The sequence below is a fragment of the Lineus longissimus genome, chromosome 6 (genome assembly GCF_910592395.1).
Source record: "Lineus longissimus chromosome 6, tnLinLong1.2, whole genome shotgun sequence".
In the NCBI taxonomy this organism is placed as follows: domain Eukaryota; kingdom Metazoa; phylum Nemertea; class Pilidiophora; order Heteronemertea; family Lineidae; genus Lineus; species Lineus longissimus.
The window spans coordinates 15,715,232-15,728,938 of record NC_088313.1 but is presented as its reverse complement, the minus strand read 5'-3'; the positions used below and the strand labels follow the sequence as shown (position 1 = coordinate 15,728,938).

The following is a 13,707-nucleotide window of genomic DNA, read 5'->3' as shown; positions in this document are numbered from 1 at the left end:
ATGTTGTCTACAATAAAAGGCATTAAAATATCACCGTATGTGTTTTTCAACTCCGAATTGTGATCCGTAGTCGTATCAAAACACATTAGATTCGAAATGACTCAAAGGGGTACCGCGTCATTGAGATGACGCTGTTCACAGCTTTGTCAATGGAGAAATCTAATTTGCATTCCGTTGTACAATGGAAGGGCAATTTAAACTTGGGAATATACTTCTTTCAAACGACATTGCTCTCTATCTTGGTGTGTTTGTAAGTAATCAAGGCACAATAAATCAACAAATCAACTCTAAATGAGACACGATTTGACAATATGGAAACCGCGGGGTCCATTCCACGCCAAATTTGCCTGGCCACCCCGTGCAAAGATGCGTATCACCCTATTTAAATCGTGTTGGTAATTTCGGCCATCTCTTCACCAGAATAAACCTGACATTGCGCATGGAAACACGGTTTATTGCATATCACCCTGATTGGTGACGAATCCAATTAAATGACACAAAGGCACCAGTGATGTCAGGGAGTTGATCAGACATGTAAAATATGCATTTTTTTCTTCATTATTTGTCCGGTCGCTCGGTGCTCACAAAACGAAGACAATTTTCTTGTTTCCTAAATGAACATCGATGCGGGTCACTCTTCTTGGCAGTTGTTCTTAATTGATTTTTTGCAATAACGGTGAATTAGCACTCTTGAGTGACTCTAAGATAACCATCCCTGTCGTCCGACAGACTTCTTTGGGTTTTTGGTCATAGCCTCGTATTACACCCGCTGTATAGACTGCCTTCGTTCGCCTTTATTTCACCAAATACAGTTTCTTGGTTTCTTTTTACTACCCAATCGCAAGCGTTGTGTGCAACCCGGCCACAGCAGACGGTACTGCATATATTAGAACACATCTTTTATAAACGTCTTTACAAATATTATAAGAGTTGAATTCTCAGATTTTCAATATTTATGTCAAAAAAGCAAAAATACACCGGCCAGCCAGTGTTGTCTTATTGCGTTACTATCAAAAGGGAGTTCCCACAAACCATTATGACAGCCATACAGCCAATCACCGTCAAGCTTTCACCAACCAATCGTCGTCAGCTATTTGATAATACAGCGGTCATTAGAATCTCTTCAATATCATACATTTACCGTTATCACCAATTACTGCATCGGTCCTGGTCACCTCCGAAACTCTCAGACCCCAAGCACCAATTAGTAAACAATAGGCTCCTATTGTTCAGCTCGTTTTAATTGTCCCGTGGTGTAGTGCCGCTGGACTGCGCACGGTTGATTCGGCGATCCTGCGCCTGAATAAATAATCCAGGGAGGTTGCGCTCAGCAGTCATTTCGTATTCGTGTTTCAATAAGTAAGGACATCGGCACGCGACTGATCGGTTGTGAAAACAGACGCAGCAGTTTACGCACGAGGCGACGGACGCAGATTCGGAACGCAACTCCACTCAGCATCACTTATAAGAGGAGTGAAAGACTTCATTAGGCTTACTCTTAAGTAGCTTAATTTTAGCTTTCGACTTGAAAAAGGGACTTTTTCTTTGGAAATGCAAATTTAACGATATCATCACAACTTTTGGACTTTTGATTCAATTTGAGCTGAAGTTTGAGCGATAAGTTGTCAAAGTGGCAAGCGATTCCGAAGACAGCGCTACTGCAGAATACTCAATGAAGCACCCGACCATGCCTGTCAACCAGTTCCAGAGTTTGGCGGGGTCCGTGTTTCATCCGTTCCCGTACGCGTTCCGACCCATGAACATGGAAATGCCGATCCATCCGGCGTTCCTCCCAGCAGCGTACACCAACCAATTCGCGGCAGCAGCCCTGCAATCGGCCACACGGGCTGCGGAACAGTCATCGAAACGCCGCTCCTTTACGATAGACGCCATACTCGGACACGACAGGGACGAAGAAGGCTCTCAGAAATCTGATTCGGACTCGGAGACCTCGAAACATGACATCAGGAGACAGCAACAGAGACGATTAGAGGCACATCCTTACCTCAGCAGCCTAGCTTGCAGCCCTGGGCTCGGCTACCCATCACCTCACCAAACAATATCAAAAGGTAAGAGCGAATTTCGTTTTAAATTTCACGTTGAAATTACATGCATTTTTAAATACATGTACCACGTTTTGTCTCCTGATGTCATGTTCCGACATTGTCCGACGTGAAGCTTTGAATTAAACTTAAAATTACGGCAGTCTAGTCCGCCTACTATATCATGTACTCGACGACAATTTCAGGGTGCAAGAAATTCTTTTTGTTTCAGTTGTTAATAACAAAGCGATAAGTCAAGTCAAAATGTCTTTCTTATGATAGGATTTTAAAGTTGTTGTCTCGAAAGAGGTTGCCTCTAATCAAAACTATTTTTTTCTCAGTTTAACTAATCAGTTTAATTTTGAGAGAAAAGAGACGTTTTTATTATTTGGTTAAACTCACAAATGCTGATTAAATAAACATTTACATGTAAACTCGTTCTTTTTCACCCGTGATCAGCATCTCGTTCCTTATAGACTATGTCATTTACGGCCGTTCGCCCATTAACCTTGTTGATTGTCTCCAGCACCTCATCACAAACCTATGCTTGAAACCCTGACTTCAGTTTGCATGTGGAGGAGTTTCTGGTGATGTCTTGTTTTTCAATTCAACATCGGTCAACATTCTACCAATAGAAACTATTGAAATGATATCCATGTACACGTAATGAGAAAACTCAATGAGTGTATGGGAGAAAGGGAACCTATATGGAAAAGCTAATGAAATAAAAGGAGATTCCTCTCCACCTCTCCATTTAAAACATAATAAGTAGTGTTTGTGTCACCAGGTGCAATGACATTGGTTTTTACTATAATTTTTTTCATAATTTGCCTTCAATAGTCTTTCAACTTGACAATAAACATTATGAAAAAATAATGTCCCATTTGATGGAGATACTTGTAATTTGAACGAAGTACCCAATGCCCCAAGGTTTAAGCCCCTCTTAAGGTACATTGTACGTGCTGACAATGATCTTTATCTATTCAAGTAAAAGTGTTGAAATATTTGAGAAGTTGTCTCAAAATGGTGTTATGACCATTCATGGGCATCTGATAAAAAGGAAACGAAATTACATCGAAACAGAAACGAAATAGAAACGAGTGGGCTTAGAGTGGAATAGGACGGACGGCACCTCTCTTACACGAGGTTGCTCTTCATCAATCTCGTTTCCATCTTAAAGGTATACCTCTGACAGGGCCGGCGGTAATTGACTATACACTGACATACTCTCGTGAGCCAGGGGAGTTTTCTCTTCCTGTCTAATTTTTCAAATGAATCAAAATGAGGAGGTTGGTGTAGCGTTAAGATTGATGGGTACGAGATGTTAAATATCCATTCAGATCAGTATCTACAGACCCTAATCTGTCACAGGGCTCGGTTTCTGTTACGTCTCGTTTCTAGTTTTTACTAAGGCCGGCGAAATCTGGACGAAATCTAGTTCAACAGAATCCGCGATTGATGCCCCAACCACAAGGCATTATTCGGGACAAAAAAATACTGAATGAAATAAGAATGAGGATTTTTTTAGTTGTAATGTATACGCTATTAATTGATTATTGAAAAGGTAATAATACAAAGCCTCTTTATTGCTGGTGAGGGCATATCACTCATCTCTCCTTGAAGGAGGATCGGACGAGTGCACTTGAGTCAAATAATCAGCACATGATGCCCCGCTAATCCAGCTGTGAAATGAGTTCGTATTTTTTTAGAACACGTGTTACGGCTCCTGGACTGGATGTCTCCAGGGATCTATCCCAATGACACTTGATGTATTCCTTCTCCAACATTTCGAAGGTGTAAACGTTCGCTGGCTTAGATTTACCTTCCTTTATAAAATTGGTTGACGACTGCCTCACGAAGCTGATATAAGTACATGTAGTTATAGCTTCATGGCTGATCAGAGTTTCAATTTTTATATATAATTAGCTAGTTTTCTTGGCTAGTTTTCTAGCTAGTTGTACATGTAGCAGATATGCATAATGAACTGCGCTAATATTTTCCTTGATGATACTGTATTCCATATTTTCGTATCGAGTTATGGCGTAATTCATGCAGAGTGTTTTAGGCATTCTTTGGCACTCATCATTAACCAAAACAATCTAGACAATTATCGCAATTTCACCGTACCACAAAAACGTCGCCATTTGAATAATTTCATTGGGCAAAATTCACACATTGTACAACAAATTCAGGCGATTGAATACTGGTGTAAGTTTAACGAGCCTAATCACAGGGTCAAAGGTACCGCCTCGGATTCCACTCTTAATCTGTTTAGGGTGTTTTTTCGCCATGTTATTGCACTTTGATTGAAGACTCTTGAAAGTGGGTGGTGAGCTAGATACTTAGTCCCGCTCTGGCGATCCTGCATCAACCCAATTGTCCGTTAAGAAAACACTAATTTGAAATTTGTCAATTCGGTGGACAAATGGACACTTTCAGACTTCATTCGTCGCAGGGTGGGCCAACTAATAATCCAATTTGAAGCCTGATAGTTCCAGAAAATTTACCCATAAAAAGAACGGTAATTCAGTTGCAATTTGCTTGAGTCAACTTGGCCGAGAAATAAGAATTGTCAGTCCAAACATCTGGGGAATTTCGTCATATTATTCAATTTTATAGCTTTCTCAGCGCAGCTGTGAGTTGGGTCTGGGCGTGTGTGTGTCCAAGACGACACAGGTGAAAAAGATCACATTTTTTAACCGGCTATACCCCATGCTTTGGGGGGGGGGGGTTGGTTAGAATTCACTCTCAACTTGTGCGCATGCCTACGCAAGAGCCGAAACCATCACCTGCGTACGTACGCAAAAAGACCGTCAGTCAATGTACCAATGCACAGGTGATGTCGTTACGATGCATAATGAAACACCATGAAACTCGTTCATGTTCGATATCGTTCAAAATCAATAAAGTAAATTCTAACCTTAACGCCACATCTTTTTTTTAAATATTCAGTGACTTTAATAATGTTCAAATAACCTTCCTCCGCTGGTACGCACGCGTATAAAGCCAAATGGGCCTCAAATTTACAAAAATGCCCCCCCCCCCCGCCATGCAATTGCGCATCATACACAGTCCCATTATACATGTAGAGCGACAAGAGTGCATTGACTGAGGGGAGGGGCATAAGTGAAGAACTCATTATTCTATACCAAAAATATGTATCCATCATATTCATTGATTGACATAATGACATTGCTGGTGCTTGAAAACCATTCACAGCAAAATTGAAATTTAATGGGGCAATTAGATAGTCATTAAAATACATTGACACCTGGCAATGGCGGATATGATGATACATTCTACGCGAGAACGGACTTGATCAATTGCCATGATATATCACAGTATCCCTTAAACTAGTCAGTGTGATACGCCATGAATTTTTTTGGCACGACTTATATAATGTTGTAAAGTTTTGGGGCCAAATATATTCGTTCAACAGAAACTTTCTCCTCGTGTCAAATTTCCTTTTAGGACAACAAGCCATATGACGATATTAGTAAAAACATTTCCACAGGCCGAATATATTCTGTGTTTAATTGCTATTACCCTAACGATAATTGTTCACAATGGTACAATACCTGCTTGAACAGTTAAGGACGCTTATTATTCTTGCTGTATCGTTCCTGTTTTGATAATACATCGCGTAACCAAGCCATGGTCTTTATACCAACCCTGATATATTTTTCACAACAAGTCGGTGTTTTTATAAACATTGCCTAAAATATGGGAAAGGCACATTTGGTCAACTAACCTGAAGCTCTCTATTGGTCGAAAAGTCAATATGATGGCTAATATTTTCCGGCGAAAGGAACAATTAGGTCTGGACATTCGACACGGCTGCAAAATTAATTGTCCGTTTCGGCTATTTAAAGGAGTATTGACCATGAGATTCATGATGAATTTGCTTGCCCGTCGCTGCTTACAGTTACTTACACCGCGATCTGGTCAGCGTTGGGCGTCGGTACAAATCCTCCTGAAGGAAAAGATTTAAGGATTGACGCACAGCATCGATAAACCCGCATGCGCTGCAGAAGGAAGAACAGCCCCGGGTTCTCCATTCTTTTCAAAAGAAAAACTCAGGATTGTCACAATATAATCAGAAATGAGAAATTCTTATTTTAGTTTTTCGGCATTTTGCCCTGCCCTGCCCGGGGATGTCCGTCATCCAAAAATCATGCGCATGGACACCATTATCCATGAGCGATAAACAGTAGCATCAACATCATGTATATTAGATACCACTCGTCTCCTGTTAGTTATACACTAATTTGAAAATGAACTCTGAAATCAGCTAATACAATGGGTCAAGTAATCAAGCATAATTTGCTCGACACTGTATCAAGGGGGCTTAATTAGTTATTAATTTAGTTTACGTCATGAGGTGAATGTAATAGGTTACAACCCTGCCATCTGAAAACGTTGAATGTGTAACAATTTATGCAAGATGTAACAATTTGCGGTTGAAATGACATTAGGGAGCTTGAAGGATCATAACATGGCTCTTAGACTAAATAATTATTCGGTTTGTTTTCCTGCCATTATGATGACTGTGTAGGAAATTTTGACTCCGGGGTACAGCATGTACAATGACATTAATTGATAATTACCACAGCTGAAAAGCTAGAATATATACATGTCTTTCTTCATTTTCATAAAACACATTAACATATAACACATAAAAAACAGCAAATTGAAAGTTTGCAGGTTGTCTGATATTACATACATTGTAGCTAATACGCGCGTGGCATTGTTTCCGGTAAAGTTCAGTGATAACCGGCAAAAATGTGATTTTCAAAAGTGTGTTTTTTTGTTAAGGTGTGAAGTCCGACAGGTTCCGTTTAATGGCCATAATAGCCGTACAGATTTCCTTCACAAAAGTTTTTCACATAAAATATTTAGTGATATATCTTATGACAGTGCCAATAAGAATAATTTCTACAGTGGAAAAAATCGTTTCTTTCAATTGGGTGTTGTAAGCGAAACAGGTGTCGTCTGCGAACTCTCGCTGCGTGCGCATCAATATAACGTCGCTTAGGAGAATGTAAACAGTCCGCCATTAAGACGATACCTCCGTGGTACAATGATCTAAGACGACCCCACCCACCAAGCGTGTAATCTTAACACCTGCAATCAAACGCCAGCGGTTTAATAGTCGTCATTAAATTACAATCGAACTTTGATTTTTATATAGTGGACAATTAGTCTGTGCTTGTCGTTCGATCATTTGATCTGAGTAAACCCGGACAACACGCAGGGTGATGAAAAATAAATGAGCTCTTCCGCGACAGCTAATTACTAAAGAAGTTGCCATGAAACCGCCGATAATGTGCGAGGAGGTGGTAGTTAGGAAGAAGACATGGCGAGCTTGGGGAACATTAGACATCACTTTGGATACCGTTAACCCTCGTTAGTGAGACAATGAGATAATTTGGTATATTGTCGAAGAAATTAGTCATCTTAATGATCAAATAAAACAAATTAAGTTAAGGTCTATTGGAACGCATGTCAGTTTGATTTTTTTGTCTTGTCTTATTCTACAGCGCATGCGGTTTCTATGCCCTTTCGTACATGTATTTGCAGCCAAAAGAGGACAACGTGACTCTCGTGTACATCACGTGAGCGAATTCTTCGATCTCAAGTACTCGCTGGCAGTTTTCACCCTTCTTGCACCAACAGCGATTGACAAAAGTGTCCTTCTTATCATTGCAGAAAAAGCAGACACCCTGAAGGTGACGAAACATCACGAATGGAAACCGAGCAAGTCCAAGCGAGTTCGAACCATCTTCACACCCGAACAGCTCGACAGGCTGGAGGCAGAGTTCGAGAGGCAGCAATATATGGTCGGCACCGAAAGGTAGGCATCAAACAGCGGCAATGATCTGATTCTAACCAAATGCAAGATACGAGACCGCTAGGTTTCACCATCATGAAGGCAGTCATTTTTTAAACAGAAGATAACAATGCTACCCGATGAAAACAAGGCGTATAGGCTGGTCCTCTTGATCGGTCTACACACATTTTATGAAATAAATTGCAATGTATATATGTTTTTCCAGATACTACCTCGCATCAGCACTTAACCTGACCGAAGCTCAAGTCAAAGTTTGGTTCCAAAATAGACGGATCAAGTGGCGGAAACAGAACTTAGAACAACAACAGGCAAAACTCGCTAAACTCAACTTATTGAAGACGCAATCTGACAGTGATTCTGAATCCGAGGAAAATGACCAGAGAAATGAATTGATGAGGGCGCATGCGCCGAGCCAGGACTCCTGTTCGCAGAGTGGATTAGGTTTGAATGACTTTGCCGATGTTGACGCGCATGAACAGTGCCTCAGTGATGACGAGATGTCATAGTCGATAAAATAATGCGATGAAAATCGATATGGAGACAATGTTTGTTTATGATGTTTGTTGACCATGCTGTGAGAGAGGTTGTCCACTCACATCATCAAAAGCAAAGACATGATTAGTTATTTGGATCACAGGTTCGCAGACAGAGATTTCGATTCTGCTGATTGGACAATCGTTTCACATTTGCGGTATTCTCTGGAGTGCTTTTCGGAACTAAAGAAAAAGAAAAAGAAGAATCGTAGAGTGCTTTGTTTGACAAGAATAAACTTTGAGTGCATGATAGTAACGTATTGCCGTTTGAAGCGGTGCACATGAGAAATATTACCTGCAGCTCTGCATATAGTTATTGGTATAAATATTGTTGTAAATAGCAGTTAGGTCTAGCTTTAGATTATTTATTGTCTTCTGGAAAATCATATCGAGAAGTTTCTGTAAAAAGTGTACATTCATTTGATGTAACCAGTTTTTTTCCTTGTAACATACCACCAACCTGTGTTGTAACTGTATAGGCTCGGATTTTAGAGCGTCCGCAACACCAGCGGAATGTAATGGGTTGTTCGATTACCTGCAAATATCGACTTAAAAGCCATTTAGTGGTTTTTAAATCAAGTCTAGCGGTAGAAATCTACTTAAATTGATTGTCATTTTAATTTCACTTTGACAACATATAAATAGTACAGTATATGATGATGAATATGTAAGAGACACTGAACGAAACATTTGTTGTAACGGGTGACATCCGTTGAGTGAACTGTTATCCTAAGGTCGGTTTCGGACGTACATGTATTATCCTTCTCTGTGCTTACACTCACAAAGCAGTTGGTGTCCCGACATACCAACCCAAAGCCCATTTTAGACTCTATTTCTCCTCCTCATAATGTTTTGTAATAATTTGGACAATATCAATCAGTACCAAATCAAATATCAGTGGAATGTCGTTCAGTCATAAGAACGAGATGTTATTCATAGTTTCCTTATGGAGCGTTCCTCTTAACAATAACCAATAATGACTATAATAGTCCCGCATATTATCATGTATACTCATAGTGTTATTAAGATTTTCCTAAACGGAAATCTTTACAATGAGAAATAGTGGTTTCACTAATCATTTGTTTGCTCTAGTTGCTGGCAGTGATGGGGACGTGGTGGTTTATTTCCTTATGTTTGGTGTCGTTCAATTCTTTGGAATGACTGATGATGCTCTGCCAGTATACTCCTTCCACAAAACTGGTCAGGTGTGGACATACTATCAAAGTAATAAATATAAAGGACCGACTTCTGAAAGTTTTTCCTTTATGATCTTACCTACCAAGCATTTGTTACATGTAGTCTGCGACCATTCTATCGTACAGCAGAATCCAACATTGCTGCATTATAAACGATTTCCTTTATCCGTATATCCAAATCATCCAATTGGGTCGATCCCGCGGGCATATTGAAAGTCGCTTATGTCACTGCCAATATTTAGTTTTAATAATAGCACTTGATGTGGCGTGATAATTGCATTAGCCTCCTTATTCATGTCACCACCCGATCCTATACCTCTGTAAATACTGTCAAACCATTTAATGGCATTAACACCGGATAACCAATGTTACTCGAGATTATTAATTTATGAATAGAGAGCACTTTTCTATAAAAACATGATTGTTGAGTTTTCATTTTGCTTGCGTTTATCTCGTCTTTGATGGGTCCTCGGTCAAAGGAGAGTTATTAAATCTTCCCAAGCGCTGATCTTATACGCGGCTATTGAGCGCGGAAGAAATATTTCTCGGAAGACTAATATATCAGGGCGGTTTTATTGAGGGAAGTGACGTTTATTGTGCGATTTCCGGGCCGTTCTTCACTTAATTAAAATCTGGTCTCTTTTCAAGGGGTAAGCATCCGTTTAATGATGAGAATTAAGAGCGAGGAACGCTGACACCCAGAAGTAATAACGGGAGAAAATACCAGCAATTTAGCACGTGGCTGTCAAAAGGCCACGATTTGTCAATGGAATGGCGGCCAGGAATCTTAATATGCTTTCCCGTGGCTGGTTTATCGCGCGCGCAATATCCCGCCAATAAAACCCACGGGATAATGATTGTCAGAAGGTGATGAATTGATACACCTATTATGTTCGGGGTCTTATAAACTGATGATGCTGACACCGGGAACGCGCATAACAAGCGTTCCAGGCGATTGATGATGCCCATCAAGAGAATGGGGTTTTCATAATATCACACAATACCATAATAATTTGTCTGGTTTGATGATGATGGCCCTGCGGATCAGTTGATCGGGACAATCAAGACAGGCGTCGGGCCACTGAGCGCAAAATGAAGCGTGGCGATTTAATCTCTTTTAGTATTTTAGTAACAAGACGTTATGAGGATATTACTTTTACCCAATATCATCAAGCAAGTTTTGAGACTGGCTTCTCCGCAGACATCATCGATATGAGTCAAGAAGCCAATACCTGGACAAGAAGCACCTTTCTTTACCAACAGCCCCATCTTTCTTGCTTCGACGAAACACCCTTTAGAGCAGTGACCTCGTGGATGTGGCGTTAGGCAAATTACTGTGGTGCTCGAAAGTGTTTTTCTCGCGGTAAAAAAGCCAAATCCGATAATTTGTCATCCCTTCCATCCGGACACAGTAAATCGACCGGCTTTGTCAAGGACTTAAAGAGAGCATTTCCATAAATGTATCTGAGTGTAAATACCCTTTTTACATATTGCAAAATTGCGTTTAAGATTTCTTAGAATGTTTTTTTTAATTTTTAGACATCTGAGCACTGAAGATGAAGTGCAAGCAAGTTTGTCGTTGACCGACAACAAGACTCAGCCTTATATCAAGTTAAAACACTTTGTAGTGGTAAATATCAAGTTCAATTATAGAATGCGTCATGTATCTAAAAGGCCTACTTGTAATTGTTATGCCATATCTGGGGCGTATAAGCTAATCAGTTTAGAAGTACCGAGTGCACAAGCAATACAATACAGGTGATATAAGTGATATATGGTGTACATTCTAAAAACAAAGCTCTTGAGCCATCAGACAATTAATGTCAGAGGTCTGTCACAGAGTCACACGCTCAAGAAATCTCTGAATCACTCTCGACTCGTTTACAAAGTTCACTACGCCGTCCAAGTGCTGTTCCAGAATAGAAGCCCCTCAAATTCTGTCCAAATAAGGGAGGGACGAGGTCAAATGCGTCCGGAGTGTACCTTAGGATTGATGTCCAGCTATCACCCATGGTCAGTGAAGTCTCACCAGCAAATACCACTTCCTGCCCTGTTACCAGTGCCGTTAGTCCCTGCCTTGAATTCCACAAGATGATGATAAAAGAATATTAAATCATTACGCGGGTTCATAGCCTGGAGGATCAGAGGACCAACTTTTTGTCACCTACATTGCTGTCCCTTCATTCTAAGTGCATACCCTGTTTCCTCGACAGTCATAAGTTACTGTAAAGCCGACACTGAACCGTCCATTGTACCGGCGACAAGACACTGCTAGATAACAGTAAATCACATTTTCTTGACGAAATTGTTAATATTCTCGAGCAAAAATTATTCCTAGATTACAGTGTATGAGAAATGTTTATCCATATAAATTCTGTATTACTGGATCCCCACAAAATGAGTAATCGGGGGCGCGTTCTGCATAAGTTCCTTGTATTTGGTCAGGAAAATCACCAACCGATTCCAATAAGTGTCCTCTTGGTATGGTTGTCCATGCTCCAGAAGAAACTTCGAAACAATCGGCTTGACCTTCAAGCACATGTTGTCGGAGAGCTTAGGGAAAAGGTGGTGCTCAACGTGACAACTTATGATAGCATGCCCGAAGGCGTAGTCCAGGATGAAGTTACGGTCAAGGTTGAGGACGCCTGTTGACATCTGGTAAATCCGCTGGGGGCGATGCTCCTGGGAGTACATCGGGAGTCCGATGTGTTGAAAGATGTTGACATGAATGTACGGTATTGCCAGCGCTGCTCTGCTTGCGAACATGACGAAGATCGCTGTGGGCCATGCATATCCACAGTAATGAACCAGGACCCAGACATTCCCGTAGAGCCCAGCAAAACTCAGCGGGAGATAACCTAGGAAGAGTTCCTTAAACATTTTGTTCCCGACAAGGTGATGGATTGTGACCAATGGGGTGATGGCCGGGACGACGAGAGGAGCTACGAACATGTAGATGTACCTTGGTAGGAAAGGGACTTTCCAGGTAGAGGAGTCCCCTAACCCGATGATATTCGTGTGGGGGTGGTGAATCCGGATGTGGATGTCATATCCCATTTCTGTGGAGAACGCACCAATAAAAGTAAGGAATACTCTTGACCAGAAATGGTTCCATCGTCCAGAATTTGCAAGGGCACCGTGAGTGGCTAAGTGGCTCGCCTTGTTACTGAAATTGGCGTGTATGCAGCCCATGAGAAACATCCCTGCCATGATCACGGGGTAGCTTTCTCTCGCCAGGAGCCAGAATCCGACGGGAACTAGAGACGCGCAGACGACAATCGCAACCCATTCCCAGCCGTAGCGCTCCCACCACGAAGACCGCTCGACGACCGCTTGTACTTGCTTGTTTAGGTCTCTGAAGCTCGGTAGTTGTTTGATGCGGGTGTAAATCTTGTGGATCTCCTCTCCGTTGTCCGTGTGGTTGATTTCACTGCTCTCACTGTGGGCCTGGAGGACGGGATGCACCGTGCCATTTCGTGGCACGGCCGCACCGTTTTGTTTCGCGTCTTTTCGATTCCCCATGACGGTCCCTAAAGTCACAACCAATATGTTTATCTTAAAATCCTCTAGTTCGTGCCCGTTAAAATGTTCCGTACAGCTCACCAGTGGCTGTTTTGAGAATTAAACGTCCGTGTTAATGACGAAAAATAGCCAAAAGCCAGTCGAATCGTCGACTGAGGTCGCCTGTCCTTGAGATGCTGTACTGAATGTGTCCAACAAAAATGTCTTCGACTGAGGTCTCCACTCCTTGAGATGCAGCACTGAGGTGTTTAATAGCAAAAATGACGTGAGTTGTAGAGGCATGCAGCTGTCCTTGACCTTATCTGCTATATTATCGATCAATACCGTGGTGGCGGTGTCGTCTGAATGAGAACGAGGCTTTACCTTATATGCTAGTATGGAATTTTTATATAACTTTTATATGCAGGCTATTTAAGGCCATTGTTACACTTTTTATCAAAACAGACGTCTTATTATTATGATGACCCAAATATGATGATATGATAGAACAGGGCACTTCGATATCAAAACGTTGACTAGTCGATTATGGGCTTTTTTCAAAAGATTATCAAAAAGTTTTCCAG

The 13,707-nt window shown here is 41.2% G+C and overlaps 2 protein-coding genes across 2 annotated transcripts; one reads left to right on the top strand and one right to left on the bottom strand.

Annotated features, from left to right (window-relative positions):
• The first annotated feature begins 1,650 nt into the window (after positions 1–1,650).
• Positions 1,651–8,678, top strand: LOC135489800 (homeobox protein ceh-2-like). Its single transcript, XM_064775350.1, has 3 exons — positions 1,651–2,069; positions 7,752–7,896; positions 8,099–8,678. Exons 1-3 carry the CDS (start codon positions 1,673–1,675, stop codon positions 8,397–8,399), a joined length of 843 nt encoding a protein of 280 aa, XP_064631420.1. The 5' UTR covers positions 1,651–1,672; the 3' UTR covers positions 8,400–8,678.
• Positions 8,679–9,414: 736 nt separating this feature from the next.
• LOC135489639 (fatty acid desaturase 6-like) lies at positions 9,415–13,435 on the bottom strand. The gene has a single exon (XM_064775074.1). The coding sequence runs from the start codon at positions 13,142–13,144 to the stop codon at positions 12,002–12,004; it is 1,143 nt and encodes a 380-aa protein (XP_064631144.1). The 5' UTR covers positions 13,145–13,435; the 3' UTR covers positions 9,415–12,001.
• Between the last annotated feature and the right edge of the window lie 272 nt (positions 13,436–13,707).

Excerpts from the sequence above, each read along its gene's own strand:
- LOC135489800 (XM_064775350.1), top strand. The coding sequence starts at position 1,673 with ATGAAGCACCCGACCATGCCTGTCAACCAGTTCCAGAGTTTGGCGGGG. Across the intron at positions 2,070-7,751 it reads TCACCAAACAATATCAAAAG|AAAAAGCAGACACCCTGAAG; the intron begins GTAAGAGCGAAT and ends TTATCATTGCAG. Across the intron at positions 7,897-8,098 it reads TATATGGTCGGCACCGAAAG|ATACTACCTCGCATCAGCAC; the intron begins GTAGGCATCAAA and ends ATGTTTTTCCAG.
- LOC135489639 (XM_064775074.1), bottom strand. The coding sequence starts at position 13,144 with ATGGGGAATCGAAAAGACGCGAAACAAAACGGTGCGGCCGTGCCACGA.